At 40.4% G+C, this 17,156-nt stretch overlaps 1 protein-coding gene across 1 annotated transcript; it reads left to right on the top strand.

The window, feature by feature from the left end:
- The first annotated feature begins 1,094 nt into the window (after positions 1–1,094).
- Positions 1,095–16,866, top strand: psmb3 (proteasome 20S subunit beta 3). Its single transcript, XM_028819909.2, has 6 exons — positions 1,095–1,252; positions 6,671–6,855; positions 6,978–7,085; positions 11,479–11,656; positions 16,507–16,601; positions 16,696–16,866. The coding sequence occupies exons 1-6, from the start codon at positions 1,250–1,252 to the stop codon at positions 16,742–16,744; spliced, it is 618 nt and encodes a 205-aa protein (XP_028675742.1). The 5' UTR covers positions 1,095–1,249; the 3' UTR covers positions 16,745–16,866.
- The last annotated feature ends 290 nt before the right edge of the window (positions 16,867–17,156 follow it).

Consider the following 17,156-nt stretch of genomic DNA (forward strand, 5'->3'; position numbering starts at 1 on the left):
TGTGTGTCTTAATATTGTTTAGTTGCTAATTAAGTAAAAAAGAAATAATTAAGGGACTCGAGTCTTAAGATGCGCGTCAATTAAAATTAAGGCAAAGAGTTAATTAGCAGCAAAATCTGGTCACTAATTAAGAAAAAGGGTTAGAATGAAAACCTGCAGCCACAGTAGCTCTCCAGGACTGGAGTTGGAGACCCCTGCTCTAAAGTCACCCCCACAATGCTACTGGTTTACCCATAGTGACTGCAGTGTAGAAAAGAAACTGTCCTTTTTGTTAACTCTCTTATTTTGAATTTAGGACAGTGCACCAGTCTTAAATTTAAGAAATGTTTGTATTTTTATCATATCTTTAGATGCTCAACTATGTCATTTTCTTTTTAATTCACTTTTTTTCTCCGCGGAGTTTGCTCTCTTTCTTGTATCTGAACAATGACACAAACACACACACTGCAAGACGCCACAGTAAGTGACACTCCCTGATCTATTTTAGTGTTACTCACTTGTGTAATTATTAGTAAATAATAACATAAGTAACCAGAAAATTAAAAATTACACAATACTAATAAGCAAAAAAGCATTTAAATTACTGTTTCATTCAGCAAACATTTAGAGCAACCAGTAAGCAGTTTCTGGATCAATAAAAATAATAAAAAAAAGTCAAAACATAAACTGGGAAGTCAATGCTTACTTAATTATTTGAGCGGTACTATCACAAGAAGAAATTGGTTGGGATGAAAACCCCCAATCACATGGGGGTCCACCAAGGCTGAACGTGAAGACCACCGGTTTAAATTAATGTTCCGCGCCCCTCGACCCTGCATTGGATAAAGCGGGCGTATAAAACAGACGGATGGGTTTGCACGAGTCCCTTTAAACAGAGCTATGAAGCTTAGCGACATCACATTCTCTTCGTTCTCTTAACTACCAGCGCTTCCGCTTTGCCGGAGCGAGTCTGTCATCACCTCGACGTGACTCTTCAGTTTTTCACAGACCCGCGGCTCATTCGCGTCTGACAAACCATACACGCGACATTATCCCGCCCAATGTGAGCAAAGCAACCAATAACCTGATAGCTATCGGTCTATGACGTGAACGTCAACCAATAAACAAACAGAGACTAAATAACGTCAAGTTTGGATGCGCGTGGTGCCGCTGAAAGGAAAGATCCGCTTCGATATCTAAGAGCAATACGAAAAATACATTTGTATAAACAGTTTTTCAAAGGAATTCTTAACGTTGTACAGCTGCAATCATGGTAAGAATAAAACGCTTATACGGCTGAACTGAACGAACATTTTGTGCTTTATGGTTTAAACTACAAACTGCCGTTTAGTGGTTACTTTTACTTTGTATATTGATGAGAGCTTTGCGTTTTTTTCTTAAATATTATTATTTTATAGCGGTTTAAGGATTATTTAATTTGTATTCACTTAGGATACGAGAGTATCTGTGTAGAGTAAGCGGGGCAAAGCTGAGCGCTTGGTATGACAAATCGGTCGTGTGTTTAAAGAGCGAAACCATTGATTGCTTTTACATTGAGCTTCATTTTGACGCGCGTTTTGTTAATTATTTAAAAAGGAACATAGATCAGATACTTTATGTGAGTAACTGGAAAAAGTAATGAATTCGGGGTGTTGGTTTTGGTTTCGCTTTCTCCTTGGCGTGTGCCCACGATTGCTGCCGGACTCGGATGCTGCAAGGCCCATTCATCAGTCTCGGTAGATACCTGCTGCTTGGTGCCTTTTGTCCAGTTTCGTGGAATTATTTCACACGATGTCCCGGATTAGCTTCCTACTGTTTTTTTAGGGGACATTTTTCTTGAGGTTAATCTTCAGAGCACTGCATCTTTATGGTTTTCATTATGGCATGTGTGTCCACGTTCGTGCACTTCAAAGTCTGTTGGCGATTCTGAGCAAACCGCAAAGGCACTCGTGGAGTCCAACAGACATTTCAGCTGGGACTTTAAAGGTATCTTTCTGGATTGTTGCCTTGCACAAGCCCCCTTTTTTGTCCCAAACCATTTCTTCTTTCCACAAAAAATATTTTCTGTGCCCCCAGAACTAATGAACATCTTTAGTGGACCACCACGCTTTACTGACTGAGATGATGTACCTTTCCTTCAAATCTCTTACTTTGTGTGGTTGTGGCCAAAAGTTCAACTTTTTCAGCCCTTTTTCATTACACTGGTCTGTCAGCAATGGTAGGAGTTCTTTATAGATTTGAGGATGCTGAATCCAAATCTGGCAATCTAGAATTTCTCTATCACATCTGATTGTTAAGAAATGAACGTTTAAAATAAAAAAAAAAAACACTTTTTGAGAGGAAAAATGTAATATTTTAAAAAACAAAATACTTAGACAAATATTATAAAATACACTTCTAATAGATATAATTGTTACTTACAAAAAGCAGTCACTTGGTAGTTTTTCCTCTTTCCTCTGAAGGAGTTTCACAGTGGAATGACCAACAGATGTCTGCAAACGCAGACTCGCTCAACTGTCTACTTAACGTCCATCGCTTTGAGTGATGTCCTCCGGGTGGAACTGCTCTGCTTGCTTGTGATCTTGGGTACAACATGTTCCTCCCATTCGGGTTCCCAAGTTCTTGCTACACCCTTAAAAGTAAAGGTGCCAAAGTGTGTTTTCAGAGCGATGCCACTTGGGAGATGTTTTTAGTAACCATCCAGATGAAGGTTCCAGAAAGAGCCTTTGTTATAAATAGTCGTGAATAGCTGGTAGCTGGTTTGTTAGTCCTTTTAAAATCAAAAGATTTTAGAGATTTCTTACTGCATACTTTGGCACAGGCTCTGTCCAGGTGTTCTTGATTTGTGTCCTGCTTGGCCTTAAATTTTTGGGTGGTCACACACACACACATATTATGAAACTTTTTGATTCCCAATTTCACGTACAACAAGGAACCACACAACCCAGTAAAATGTCATATGTCATTTTGGAACTTAAAGAGAGTAGGAAGAGCGAGTTCCTTGTAGTTTTTATCCTTTGGGCAAATATTGAAGGAACACAAACTCTTTGTGTTTGAACTTCACATGTCTTGGATTTGAAGTTTGCATCCATTCAAAAGCTGCCAGATTTAATGCCCAACAAAGATTACTTATTTTTGCTTTGTTATTGCAGAGAAACTTTCTTTATTTCTTTCATTTGTTAGGTGGTCAAGGCAATTGATGGATCCACCTGACTTTGCATATTTCTGTTAAAAAAAACAAACAAAGCACTAACACAGTACTTCTCTCTCATCTTTCTAACCCCCTGTTGTCCAGAAGCCTTTTTAAAGATCAATTGCTGGCTATTTTAAAGGAAGAAAAAAAAAATACTGATTGAAAGCAAAAAAAAAAAAATCAAATGTGCAGCAAGTACTTGGTTTTTGGGTTGTTTCCACCTCAACCTATGTTTAGAATGAGGAAGATTGCAATTTTCAGCTCAGAATATAATTCAAATAATCTGAGCATGAAAGACAAACATAACTTATTTTTTAAAAATCAACAGTCCTTCTCAAAACAACATTTTTCACTGAATCCAATACCTTGCGGAGAAGGTTTGTGGCAGAGAAATTCCCATTTCAAAAATGGATTCAGCATAACTAAATCTTCAAAGAACAGTGATACTTTTTTTTTTTGGCATGGGAAGATTTTGGTGCAGAGCTTTATTATATTTTATATACTACAATTATTTATATAATATTAAATTAGAATACATTACAATAGTTATGTTAAAGATTTCTTGAGCTTACAATAAGTTATGCAATATTTCATATCAAATTCCACACCATCTCCAGCTTACATTGGGAACAATGAGACTGGGTAGCCCACTGGGTTGTTGACCAGAAACATTAAAGCGTCTTGGGTGTTATCAAACCCAATGTGTGTATTGAAGTATAACATTAATAAATTCCTCTCAAGCTCTAAAGAAGTTTTGGAGTGTTACTCAAGTAGAAAAATGTTTTTTTTCCCCGTTTATTTTAATGTTAAATAGACTAGGACAACCTTCTCTACTGTGTTAAAATGGGTAGATTGAGATTTTTTCTTTCTCTTTTAAGGTAAGGCCATGAGTGAGCAACAGGTTCTTCACTACATAAGATCTTGTAACACTCCAAACATGAAGTGAGGAGAATTTAGGAGTCGTAGTGGACTTGACACTCTCAACTGCCGGACACTGTCCAAAAGCCATTATGAAGGCTAGCAGAGTGTCAGGTTATATAGCGCCTTGATGTGTAGAGTAGAAGACACAGGAGGTTCTGCTCAATCTTTATAATGCACTGGTTAGGCCTCATCTGGAGTACTGGGTGCAGCTTGGGTCTCCAGGCTACAAAAAGGGCATAGCAGTGCTAGGAAAAAGTCCAGAGACGAGCGACCAGCCTGAGTCCAGGACTACAGGGGGTGAGTTATGAGGAAAGATTAAAAGAGCTGAACCTTTATAGTTTAAGTAAAAGGAGAGACATGATTGAAGTGTTTAAAATTATAAATGGAATTAGTCCAGTGGATCAAGACTGCCACTTTAAAATGAGTTCATCAAGAACACGGGGATACGGTTGGAAACTTGTTAAGGGTAAATTTCGCACAAACATTAGGAAGTTTTTTTGTTTTTGTTTTTTTTTTCTTTTCACACAGAACCACGGGCACATAGAAAAAATGACCAAGTAGTGTGGTAGACGGTAGGACTTTAGGGACCTTCAAAACTTGACAGAATGGCCTGTTGTCATCTAAATCTGTCTGATGTTCTGATAAGTGCACTGGGAGTAATAGTGCCAATATTGTCTGGTAGATGGACCTACTGGGGGGGGGAAAGTTTGCCTAAGTGTGTGTCAGTCCCAAAACATGTGTGCGCATGAGCGGGGTACCTGCTCTCAGTTAGGGTCTCTTGGCCTGGATACAACTTTTTGTTTCATCAGCACGTAGCATGTCTGGCTTATCGAGATGTTGTTTCATATACTTCAGGTGTTGTGCTGAGGTCGTAGGAAAAGCTTGCTTCTGATCATTTTTATCTGTAGCTCACTATAAAAGACACTGGCCTTTTACAGGGGATACGTTGGATCTTCATTGCATAGCTGACCACATTACTAGCAGTTATAACAGAACTTTTTTCTTTTTTCTTCCATTGAAGTTTCCAACATTTTGCTTCTATTTCAGTAACCAACATGCACCACCATTATTTACATTTTTAGTCTATGCTGAAAACATCCATCCATCCATCCATTCATTATCCAACCCGCTATATCCTAACTACAGGGTCACGGGGGGTCTGCTGGAGCCAATCCCAGCCAACACAGGGCGCAAGGCAGGAAACAAACCCCGGGCAGGGTGCCAGCCCACCGCAGATGCTGAAAACAAGTAGATGTAATCTTATAGCTTCTGCTGCTCTCTTAGAATTATTTTTTATTTTCAAGGCTTTAGTCTGCTGCTAGTCAGAGCCTGTGAATGTTGAGAGCAGAAACAACATGCTGAGTGCCTAGGAGGGCCAGAGGATTTATTCAGCACTGGAACTGTATTAAAGAATTGAAGAAAGGTTGCAATGACTTTTAAAATTTACATCTTCATTTTTTTAGTCTGTTGCAGGGGTTCTTAAGCTGAAGTCTGTGGTCCCCTAGGGGGTTCCTGGATGGGTTTCAGGGGGTCCATGAGGGTCAGATAAAAATTAACATTTATATTCTCTATAAAGCCTGATACTGTTGACTTTTCTCGCGCATTACATTAGTTCATCTAAGCCTAATGCATGAGATACGTACTTGTGAGAAAAATAATGGCAAGAAAAATGTTGTGTGAGAAACTTCACGTGAGAAAAGTAGCAGTCACCATACAGCCCTCCCCCTTGTCCCATTCAACAGTTTCCCATTGATAGAAATGAAATAAAACGCACCCTGTCACTGCGGACAGTGCAAAGTTTAATAATACTTTGCGTATGTCATATACAGGGTGAGTCAAAATTATGTTAACACTAATGGTACTGCTATGTATATACTTGTATACAATTTTTTTGTGGACAGTTTATGTGCCATATATGGTACATGTGTTAAACATGATGGCGAACAGGCTGAGACATTCCTGTAAATCATTTTGCACATATAAAGTATATTTTGTGAATAATTGTTTCAGCCATTCAAATGTTAACATCATTTTGACTCACCCTGTATGTATGAGAAAATCAAATCTCAATAAATAAAGTGCTTGTTAAAGTTATGTTTATGTGAATATTTCTGGGGAAGGGGGTCCATAGCTTTCATCAGATTCTTAAAGTGGTCCGTGACTTAAAAAAGGTTAAGAATCACTGGTCTGTTGAATAGTAATCACACATCCCAATGTGCAGAAATCTGTCCCGCTTAAGAATATATCCCACAGAGGTTGAGGTGGCCTGCTTTCTAATGGAAATTCAGTAATTTCTCCAGTTTGACCAGTTATCTATTTTAATTATACAGAGCCTAACCAATCATTTCCTTTTTAAACTTAATAAAAGTGTGTTCTTTGGTTTCATTTGTTTAATTTCAAGGTAAAGGTTTGCTAAGTTGTTTTTCCTCTTAGGATCGTAACATTATTTTGCTGTTAATCCTCCTTTGATGCAGTCTTGTTACTTTTCCTCATCTCTTTCTTTTGACAGGTGCACATGCACCACTGTCACACTTGGCTTTGTCAAATATCTCACTGAGCGCTAATTCTTTGTTTCAGTCGATTATGTCCTATAATGGTGGGGCCGTAATGGCCATGAGAGGCAAGGATTGTGTCGCAATTGCTGCTGACAGAAGGTTTGGGATTCAAGCCCAAATGGTGACCACAGACTTTCAGAAGATTTTTCCCATGGGAGATCGGCTGTTCATCGGCCTTGCCGGCTTGGCAACAGATGTGCAGACAGTGTGAGTAGCAACTTCTCTTTCTTTTACCAAAAAGAAAGTTTTTAGGACTTTAAAACATACATTTTAATACAAGAAGTGTTATTTTTTTGTAAGGTTTTAAAGTTTCCTTTCCTCTTTTGCAGATCACAACGCCTTAAATTCAGGTTAAACTTGTATGAATTGAAGGAAGGAAGGCAAATCAAGCCAAAGACGTTTATGAGCATGGTGTCGAATCTTCTGTATGAGAGGAGGTGAGGGGCATTTCATTTTACTTAAAAAAAAAAAAAAAAAAAATTAAATTAGTAATGACATATTTGAATATAGCATGCTGATGACAAACACATTTGTTAGCTTTTTTTGTAGACGGTTCACCTATGCTGCAGGTGTAAGCGTTTATAAGTGTATAGGTTCTCATGTTCTCAAAAAAGCAATTAAACAATTCTGAAGACAGAGGACTTGTAGCTGCATATTATTATTTGTTTTTTAATAACTACTATCTGTGGCAGCAAGCAAGACATACTAAACATACAGTATATAAACAAGCAATCGTTATTCTATATACAGGTTTTCTGTGATGACATACCATCCCAAAGGGCTTTATGATTGTTACACTTGGAGTACAGTTAAGTTATTCACTTCGGGTCACATAGGCTACATCCACACGACTACGTTTTCTTTTTAAATGAAGCATTCTCCATCTGCACTAGTGTTTTCACATTGTTTACAAACATATTTGTGTATACACTAAAATGACCCAAAACGCTTCTGATGTAAACGTTTGCCTACACTGGGCAATGGACACAGCAGCTGAAAAATCCCTGAAGGGACGATAACACCACAAACCTGGGGATTTATCACACAAATTTACCTACCAGCTGGTAAATGGATTTGCTTTTTAGACAAGTATGTAGCATTCCAACTGTACAAAACGTAATTTAGATGCATACAGGCCAGCAACACAAAAAGCGCCACAGAAAGCAACTCCTCTATGTGCACTATTTTGGAAAATGATTTTCTTCCATGAAGGGTGGCCAACAAAGCAATGAGATGTTGTATAAGCAGGATCCAGTCTGGGTAGGGGTATGTAATAAGCAGGAGCGTATCAGAGTACGATTAGAGACTGCGTTTTTAAAAGTCTACATTTTCATGTAACCATATTGCATTGTTAGAAGTACATGGCACTGGGGAGCGTTAAAGTCTCGATGTTAGGGGGTTAAGAATGCTGGGTTAGTATGAATCAAAGGTGAAAACTGAGACCAATGCCAGCATTTATTTATTTATTTTTTAAATGAAATTTTAGTAATTTACACTAATTACCTAAAATTTCCACATCTAGACAAGTGGTATAGAGTGACTTAGCAGACATGCTAAAAAATAAGTAAGTAACTTGTATGCCTTCTAACCTCCTAAACAAGTAAGCCATTGTACACATCATTGCTCAGTTAGCTTGGTACAACTAAAGTCTGGTACGCCTTCCTTTATACCCCATGACCATGGTGATGATAAGTTAAGGAGCTATGGTTCATATAAAACTGTTTCACTGATACCTGCTGTGGCGGATGGCCATGACGCCCCTTTGATACTGGATCCGGGGGAGCAGCTATGGGATGCACACTACATCCCCCGGAACATTTGGTGGCAGCCCCCCTGGGTTACATCGGGGCCAATACCTTGGAACACCGGAGCTCATCCCTGTTGGGCTCCGTGGCCACCGCCAGGGGGAGCTGCAAGATTTTCTGAGCCCGAGTGGGTGGCAACGCAGCCATACCCGGAAGTGCAGCCTAATCTAGGTTAATTGCCACCTGGAGTACTTCCGGGTGAACTATAAAGAAAGCCTGCAGCCACTACTCGGGGCACCAGAGTCGGGAGGAGGAGGACGAAGCTGCCTGGGAGGAGTAGTGGAGGAAGAAGAGTGTGGTTTGGGGTGATTTACTTTGTGTGTTGTTTTGGGACTTTGTTGGGCTTGTTGGACACGGGGAAGACATGCCCCACGGCTGAAGAAAAATTTAAAAAACTTTTTTTTTTTTTTTCTACACGTGCCTCCATTGTCAGTCTGTGTCGGGTCAATGCCTATATAGCGCCTTTGCCACACTGCCATTCGTTTAAGAGAAAACCACCTGGCAAGCAAACATTGGCGTAATTTACACCTATCCAAGTTAAAATGCTGTTGTAGAATTGTTTATATGTTTGTTTGTGTGTATATGTATAATGTGTTTATATGCACAGTATGACTGGTGTATATATTTTTAACATTTCAACCAAAGTCCGCTTTCCCATACAATCTAGAAATGACTTAAGTCTAAGTCCAATTTCATTTCCACTTGTTCTGGAACCACTCATACAATTTTACATCTCACTTATAGTTTATGCTCAGCAGATGTACCCTTCATTGAGGTCCGGTTGGTTTTGTGCTTAGTATTAACCTTTACACTGTGTCACCATGCCAAATGACCATTGTCCTCAGATTGTTGTTCTGGATGTGTTTCTAAATACTCAGTTTTGTATGAAAAAGCGGATTCCAAAAAGAAAAAAAATAGTCACAAATTCACTGGGCCACAACCGTAGTCTATATACTTAATTTTGTTAGAGCTGAGGACAGTGTTCTATAGAAAGTCTATTCATAAGGTAGGTGGATGGATATAAAAGAAACTGAAAGAAGTGGGCAGCCTGTGCAGCATAATTGGAGGCTTCTAATTGCAGGCATTTGTTCTCACCGACTTCTGTTTTTTTTTTGGACACATTAACATAAGCTGTTGTTTCTGATTTTCTGTGTTTTGGGGTTAATGTAGAAATTACAAAACTAAGTTTGGCACATGGTTATTAGAATATACCTTGCATTTTAAGTATATTACAGTTGATTATTTAGAGTTTTCTTTTTAAGTTGTTTTTTTTAAGATCTTTATCATCACAATGATTTTTCTGTTGGTTATTTATATCATTTTTACTCATGAGCACATTAGAGGGTCTGATGCTGAAGTAGTTGCAGGCTTCAGTGTCATCTCCCTGGCGTCTCTTCTGCTTGTTATTTATTGTCATTATTACGGTGCATTAAGGGGGCAAACTACACAGAAAATGCAAATTCATTGGAAAACAACAAAACGGAGTTCAGTGTTTAAAGCATTGTGTCTTATGAATGTAAAAATCGCAATGCTCTGCTGCTTTTACAAGCCCCTGTCGTTGTTTGTAGCTGCATCTGAATAAGGGCCCACTGCCCCAAAGGCGCGGCCAGTCGTGCAGCCACAAGGATTGTGCTGTACTCTGTACACACCCTTACAAACTAATAGTTTACTGGATGTCATTAAATTAATTCAGTTACCACTGTTAAGAATAAAATGGGTAGAAGTAATGAAACTAGGTTAGCCAAAGAAGGGTATCTCAGTGTCTCCTTACTGACAGGCCACCCTTTTTTTTAACAAAAGCTGAAGTCTGGTATTTATGTGGACATAAAACTGCCAGAAACTGAGCAAATAATGCATGCAGATACCACTACCAAAAGTACAACCAGTGGCACAGGAGGCACACTGGTTTGCTTAGTTTGCATTTCCTCCCAATGTGTGTATCAGTTTTTTTTTTTCTCCTGAAACTCTTCATTTCTTTCCATGTGCCACCAACTTGACTTTTTAGGTTGATTCTTCCCTCTAAATTGGCTCGGTGAGTATAGGATGGTCCAGATATGGACTGGCGCTCCACCCAGGGTTGGCTGCAGCACTGCACAAATGCTGTCAGGGTGTGGGCCTTAGCGCTTTTGCCACCCTAGAAGCTGAGTAAGCAGGTTGAGATTAAAAGGAGAACTGACTCAAAGACCTCAAAAGGCTTGTTTTCAGTGACCTCTACTGGCCACTAAAAGTAACAGCAGATGTCTACTGCACAAGCAGAGTGGGCTGTGCATTTTCAGAAGTGGGCATGAACTATTCACATTGCACAACTTTTATTTTCCAGCAATTTTCAGTGACAGGCCTCATTTACAAAATCTTATCGAGTCTCAATGTGGAGTCACAAGCAATTATAAAATGACTTAATGTAAATTGTAGTATAATGTGTTAAAATGTCTAATTTCACACATACCAATTCTATTAAATTATTTTCTCTTCCAGCCTTTTGATAAACATGTACATTTTTTTAATTTTATAACTTCTGTCTTTTCTTTGAGTAACTTTTAATGTTTTCAACTTCTGTGATCCTGTAAACTCAATCCTATTGTTTTGGACCCACCAGTGGGACTAAACAGTGATGCATAGTTTTTAAAAGCTGCGTAAAAACCTCATTAATTTACTAATTGTATAGGGTGGTCCAGATCAAATTATGCAGTTTTCATAAAGTCATCTAACGTGACAGGGATGGCCATTCCAAATTGGCCTGGAGGGTTCAGGGGTATCACTAATGCCCTGTCCAGAGCTGGTTTCTGTTGCATAGGATCCTGCCCAACCAAAAACAATGAAATGAATTAAGCAAGTCTGAGAATGTTACACATATTGGGGGGCTGGGGGGTTTGGGGAATAAATGACATGGAAGAAGTTTACAAGATTTTTGATAAGCCAATCCTTTACCATTAAAAGTGTTTTATTTGTAAGCATTCATGCTATCAAGCCACTAAGGAACTTCATTCAGTAACAGAATGACCTACTGCATGCTTTCTGTCCACAGGTTTGGCCCATATTACGTAGAGCCCGTTATTGCTGGTTTGGATCCCAAGACTTTTGAGCCCTTCATATGCTCACTGGATCTGATCGGCTGTCCAATGATCACAGAGGACTTTGTTGTCAGTGGCACTTGTGCAGAGCAGATGTATGGCATGTGTGAATCCCTGTGGGAGCCAAACATGGTAAGTTGACAACAGCCTGACATTGCCTACGGTGGGCACTCGTGTTGCTTTGTTATTTTATTCACTTAGGGGCGACGGGAGGCGGCCACTGGCTTTTCTGCGTAATGGTGTAAAAAATGGAATAATCCCACATACTAATCAATCCAATTAAAATATGACAACTGTAGTGTTTTTGGTTTTTTTCCCCACAAAATAGTACTTGTATGTCCTTAGTACAGTGGAACCTCGGTTTGCGAGCATAATTCGTTCTGGAAACATGCTCGCAGTCCAAAGCACTCGTATATCAAAGTGAATTTCCCCATAAGAAATAATGGAAACTCAGATGATTCGTTCCACAACCCAAAACTATTCATATAAAGATAATACAAAATATAATGTAAAAATACATAAAACAAATTAACCTGCACTTTACCTTTGAAAAGAATCATGGCTGGTGTGAGGCGAGTTTCTAAACTCTTGTGGGATTCCACCCAACGGGGCGACAGGCGGAAGAGCGTCCCAAAGCAATCGCAGTCTGCCAGTGCTGTAGCAGTTCGCCATAAAAGCGAATCCGAAAAGATCGCGGCCATGCTATAAGCGCCTGCCATCGATGGGTGATACAAGGAACATTATAAATGCGCAGGGCACAGTATTACTTGGCCACGACCCTGCCTGACTGCTGTGTCTGTGTATAGGAGAGTGGCAGATCCCGCTACAATAAATAACCGCACTGTTGCTGTTTCAAGCTGAATAAAGCTGGTGTTGCTAAAGTACTGAGACTCAGCTTCGTGTTTTGGGGTGCAAGACGGGGACTCGCACGTCACAGCACACACACACACAGTCACAATGCTGTAGTAAACAGTATACGCTCGTACGGATGTTAACTATACGAGTGAGGCACGCTGACTCAGACGGAGAATAGAAGACGATTACCCACAATCCCGCAGTGAGAGAGAGAACCATCAGCTCAGTTGTGATCACATGACGCTCAGCAGACAAAGTGTATATACATACTACTCGTATTGCAAGACCTTGGTTGTTTATCAAGTCAAAATTTATTAAAAATTTTAGCTTGTCTTGCAAAACACTCGCAAACTGAGGTTCCACTGTACTTACAAAGGATTGAGCAGAAAAGATCAAATCAAAGCAACCCCCCATCCCCCCCCCCCCCCTTTTTTTTTAAATTATATTTTTAGATGCACTGCTAAAGTGCAGGCTTAGTGAGCAGAGCTCCAGGCCTGGTCAGTATCTATGGACCCTTCATGCTCTCCCCACTCCTGCTGGTTTCCAGTCACATCCCAAAAACTTGCATAATTAGTTAAATGGCATCTGCAAACTGGAACAGCGTGGTTGAGCATTGAGGGGTAGGACTGCAGTGGACTGGAATTTCAAGGTTTGTTCCTGCTTTGCTTCGTCAAATTTTATTTATTTATCTCTTCTTTGCACATTGGGAGGAGGCAGTTAAGACTAAGAAATGGAACACTAAAGAGAGGCTTCACGTGGCTTTCTTTTAATTGCCACTGGCATTGCCAAATAAAACTATCTGAAGGAAGCCCATTGGATATTATGGGGTCTCAAATGTTGGATGTGCCCTTACCTAGGGGAGCAGCAGGCATTGTTCTAAGCACAGGTAGCAGTGTTTTTTTTTGTGCCAGTAGGTGCCCTTCTCATTCACCAAAGCACTGTTGGCTTTTTCCAGATAGGAGCACAGACTTTTGTTTCCAGAGTGCACATAAGTACTTTTTCTACATGGTCCCCACCATTTCAGGGCACACAGCAGGTCTGTTACAGCTGGAGACGAAGAGAGGTGAAGAAGACAGTGCAGGCAGAGTGGAGAAGAGTGTCAGGAGTGATTTGTGACAGATGGGTATCAGCAAGAGTGAAAGGGAAGGTCTACAGGACGGTCGTGAGACCAGCTGTGTTATATGGGTTGGAGATGGTGGCAGTGACCAAAAAGCAGGAGACAGAGCTGGAGGTGGCAGAGTTAAAAGATGCTAAGATTTGCATTGGGTGTGACGAGGATGGATAGGATTAGAAGTGAGGACGTTAGAGGGTTGGCTCAGCTCAGGTTTTGAGACAAAGTCAGAGAGGCGAGATTGCGCTGGTTTGGACATCTGCAGAGGAGAGATGCTGGGTATATTGGGAGAAGGATGCTAAGGATAGAGCTGTCAGGGAAGAGGAGAAGAGGAAGGCCTAAGAGAAGGTTTATGGATGTGCTGAGAGAGGACATGCAGGCGATGAGTGTGACAGAACAAGATGAGGACAGAAAGAAATGGAAGATGATGATCTACTGTGGCGACCCCTAACGGAAGCAGCCGAAAGATGATGATCTTTAGGAGTTTGTCGCATATCCCTTACATGCAGGGACTGCTTGAAATCTGCGATTCACACACCTCACCAGGAACTGAACACAAATATCATTTCAGATGGACTGTATCACGTAGGAATTTGGAGAAATGCAAGCTGAACTTTTATTTTATTAGCACGTTTAATGAGGCTGACACATTGCATTAGTTCAACTGAGCTTAAAATGTTTTGTTGCTGATTTTCATTTGAACTAACCATCTGAAGCTTCTTACTTCAGCGTCCAATGATTGTCATCCATCTGCCCTGATGACTCTCTTCTATTGTTGTAACAGCCTCATAAAAACTTTCACAATGGTCGTCACTGACTGCACCAGGATTAGCTGGGAAGAAGTTAAAGTGTGAATGCAGAAAATGAATCCTAGACGGATAGAACATTATTTTAATCTTCCTGCTGTTGTGTGCTTGAAGGGTGCAGTCAACATCTGGACCGAGTTTGGTGCTCTGTAGTTGCAGAGAGAATTCCCAATACCATCCTCCAGTGCCTTCCTTGAGATCCTCCGACCCCATAAGCAGATGTTCAAGCACTCGTCATTGATGATGTCTGAGTTGGGCATCAACAAAAAATGCCATCCTTAGATCTTGGCATCAGCTCTTTGTGGAGACGTGTTTCAAATAGTGGTGACTGGGTTAGATTGCCTGAAGAAGGGCCCAAGCTTACATATTGTAATCTTTCTAGTTGGCCAATAAAAGGTGTCATTTTGTTTAACTCCCCACCACATCCATAATGGCTAACATGGTACAACACCCTAGCTTCAAATAGCAAAATCCTTCACATTGTTTGTTCATCCCTTTCACAAAATGTCTCATCAGTCCAAGTTTTATATGAAGAGGAGGCATAAATCTCTTGGTTGGGTCGACAAGTGGTTCATATGCCTCACTTTTCTGCCATGCTTAAGGAGTGATTGGTTCTTTTTTAATGTAATGAAACTCTTTAGTACGGTTGTCCCATTTGCAGCAATGGGTGATCGGAGCTGCGGTCCACGACTTTGAGATCAGCACACATGTTCCAGTTGCAGTCGGTGTAAATTAAACGTACGCCAAGGAATCACAAAACCAGGCGATTGCAATAAAACAGTATGTGGTAGTGTGAAGATGCAACTCCTTTCACATCGGTTTAGTTTTATATGAGGCCTTCCCAGTTTTCTGTAGGACAGTGTCTATCTGTTTCTTTTAGAGTCTCTTATTTGCTGCCACTGGTTTGGGGGCAGCAAGACAGGAAAGTATGATGAGGTTTTAAAAATGGTGCCTTTTTTTTGCGGCTGGGGGATTGAAACGGTTTGCTTCATCAGGCATAGGAAGCAGGGGTTGAGGGGCACACCAACGCCATCTTGTGAGTATGCTCGGTTAGCTCACTTGTTTAAAGAGGTGCAGTATGCGTGCCAGGGGAAGGGGTGAACCAGACCTCTTGTCAGCTTGATGGCAGGAGAGGCTTATAAAAGCTTGGCCTGAATGTAGAAGGACAACAAGCTTAGAGAATTGGAGGTCTTTAGTGTTGCTTATGGCCGTATGCTGGTTTTGCTGGACGAGATGGGGTGGGATTCTGTTGCAACAGAAAGCTTAGTGACCCTCTGAGCTTTAGTGAGAGGGGTGGCAAAACACAAAAGGTGGCTGAAATAAAAGGAAGCTTGTCAGAACTGAATGTGCTTAGATGTGAAGTGACCTAATTTGAGTGTGTGCAATTTTTACTTGTTTCTTTGAGACTACGAGGCTTCACCCCTGCTTACTTCGCTTGCCAACCCCCCTGGCCTGTCAGCCATTTCACGTTTCTGGATTTCACTTTCACCAAACAACAAGTCTTTAAATTCTTGTGGATACGACTCTTCATTGAGAAGAAACACTGCTTTTCCCTGATGGCAACATGAATTAGACGATCTACAAGTCTCTGACTTAGGTTAAATCTGAACAATATTTTCAATCTTTTCGCTGTTCTATTATTTCACTGAGTAATAATTTCCGTTTGTTTGCAGTAATGCGATCTATCATTTTTTGAGACTTTCGAATTTTCGTACTTCCATTATCTCTTAACTGCTCTGCATGTGTATCGCGCCAATGTTTTTGAATTCTTTACGATGTTCTACTTTGTCATCTACTCTCTGAAAAAGTCTAGTCTCATCCCAGAATTTGTTTGTTATAATAGAGAGATTTATTGTGCATTTTTATAGCCTGTTTTAACACCTATTTACTGTTTTCCCATTTTTGGAATGTGTACTTTATGAACTGTTTATCTAATTTATTGCACCTCTGTGTCTCTGTCAGGGTCCTGGGGTCTCCCAGATTTGCCAGTTAAGAAACCTGAGGGGCCTGACCCGTAGGAAACTTTAAAGTTGCCTTTTTGTTATTTTTTTAATCAGTAGCCCAAAATCCAGAAGATACCCCAGACAGGGTTCAGGAAGCATCATCTTAATTGTCCAGCATAATTAGCACAATATTACACACCTCAACTAGCACCACCTCTTTAGAGGGTCCCACGTACTTGACATCTTGCCCACCTTTGTGTGTTTCAGGAGCCAGAAGACCTCTTTGAAACCATTTCTCAGGCAATGCTGAATGCGGTGGACAGAGACGCTGTATCGGGTATGGGGGTCATAGTCCATGTAATGTGAGTATGTGTTCTGCTCCTTTGCCACCAGAAATATTATTTAAAAAGGAAAAATACACAGTTAAGGTCTTTTTTTTCCCCCCCTCTCCCACAGTGAAAAGGACAAAGTAACCACAAGAACACTGAAAGCTCGTATGGATTAAAATCGGCATAATGTTGGAACTTTCTTTTTCATGGATTTGTATTTTTATTATTGCCATTCTTGCTTTGGATGTTTTACAAATGTAACAATCAACTAATTAAAACACCGGAATGAGTAATGAAACAGACTGAGTGCCTTTTAATGGAGATGCATGTACCTTTAAGAACAAGGCAAGCTAAACATGACATATTTTTTTTTTGCATCTTGTTAGTATTTCTGAATTAAAATATAATTTGGTGTCAACTGTTGGGTGGATTCACTGCGGTGGGTTGGCACCCTGCCCAGGATTGGTTCCTGCTTTGTGCCCTATGTTGGCTGGGATTGGCTCCAGCAGACCCCCGTGACCCTGTAGTTAGGAATATAGCGGGTTGGTAAATGGATGGATGTTGGGTGGATTCATGGCTGCATGGCAG

This window comes from Erpetoichthys calabaricus, chromosome 14 (assembly GCF_900747795.2).
Source record: "Erpetoichthys calabaricus chromosome 14, fErpCal1.3, whole genome shotgun sequence".
Lineage (NCBI taxonomy): Eukaryota > Metazoa > Chordata > Cladistia > Polypteriformes > Polypteridae > Erpetoichthys > Erpetoichthys calabaricus.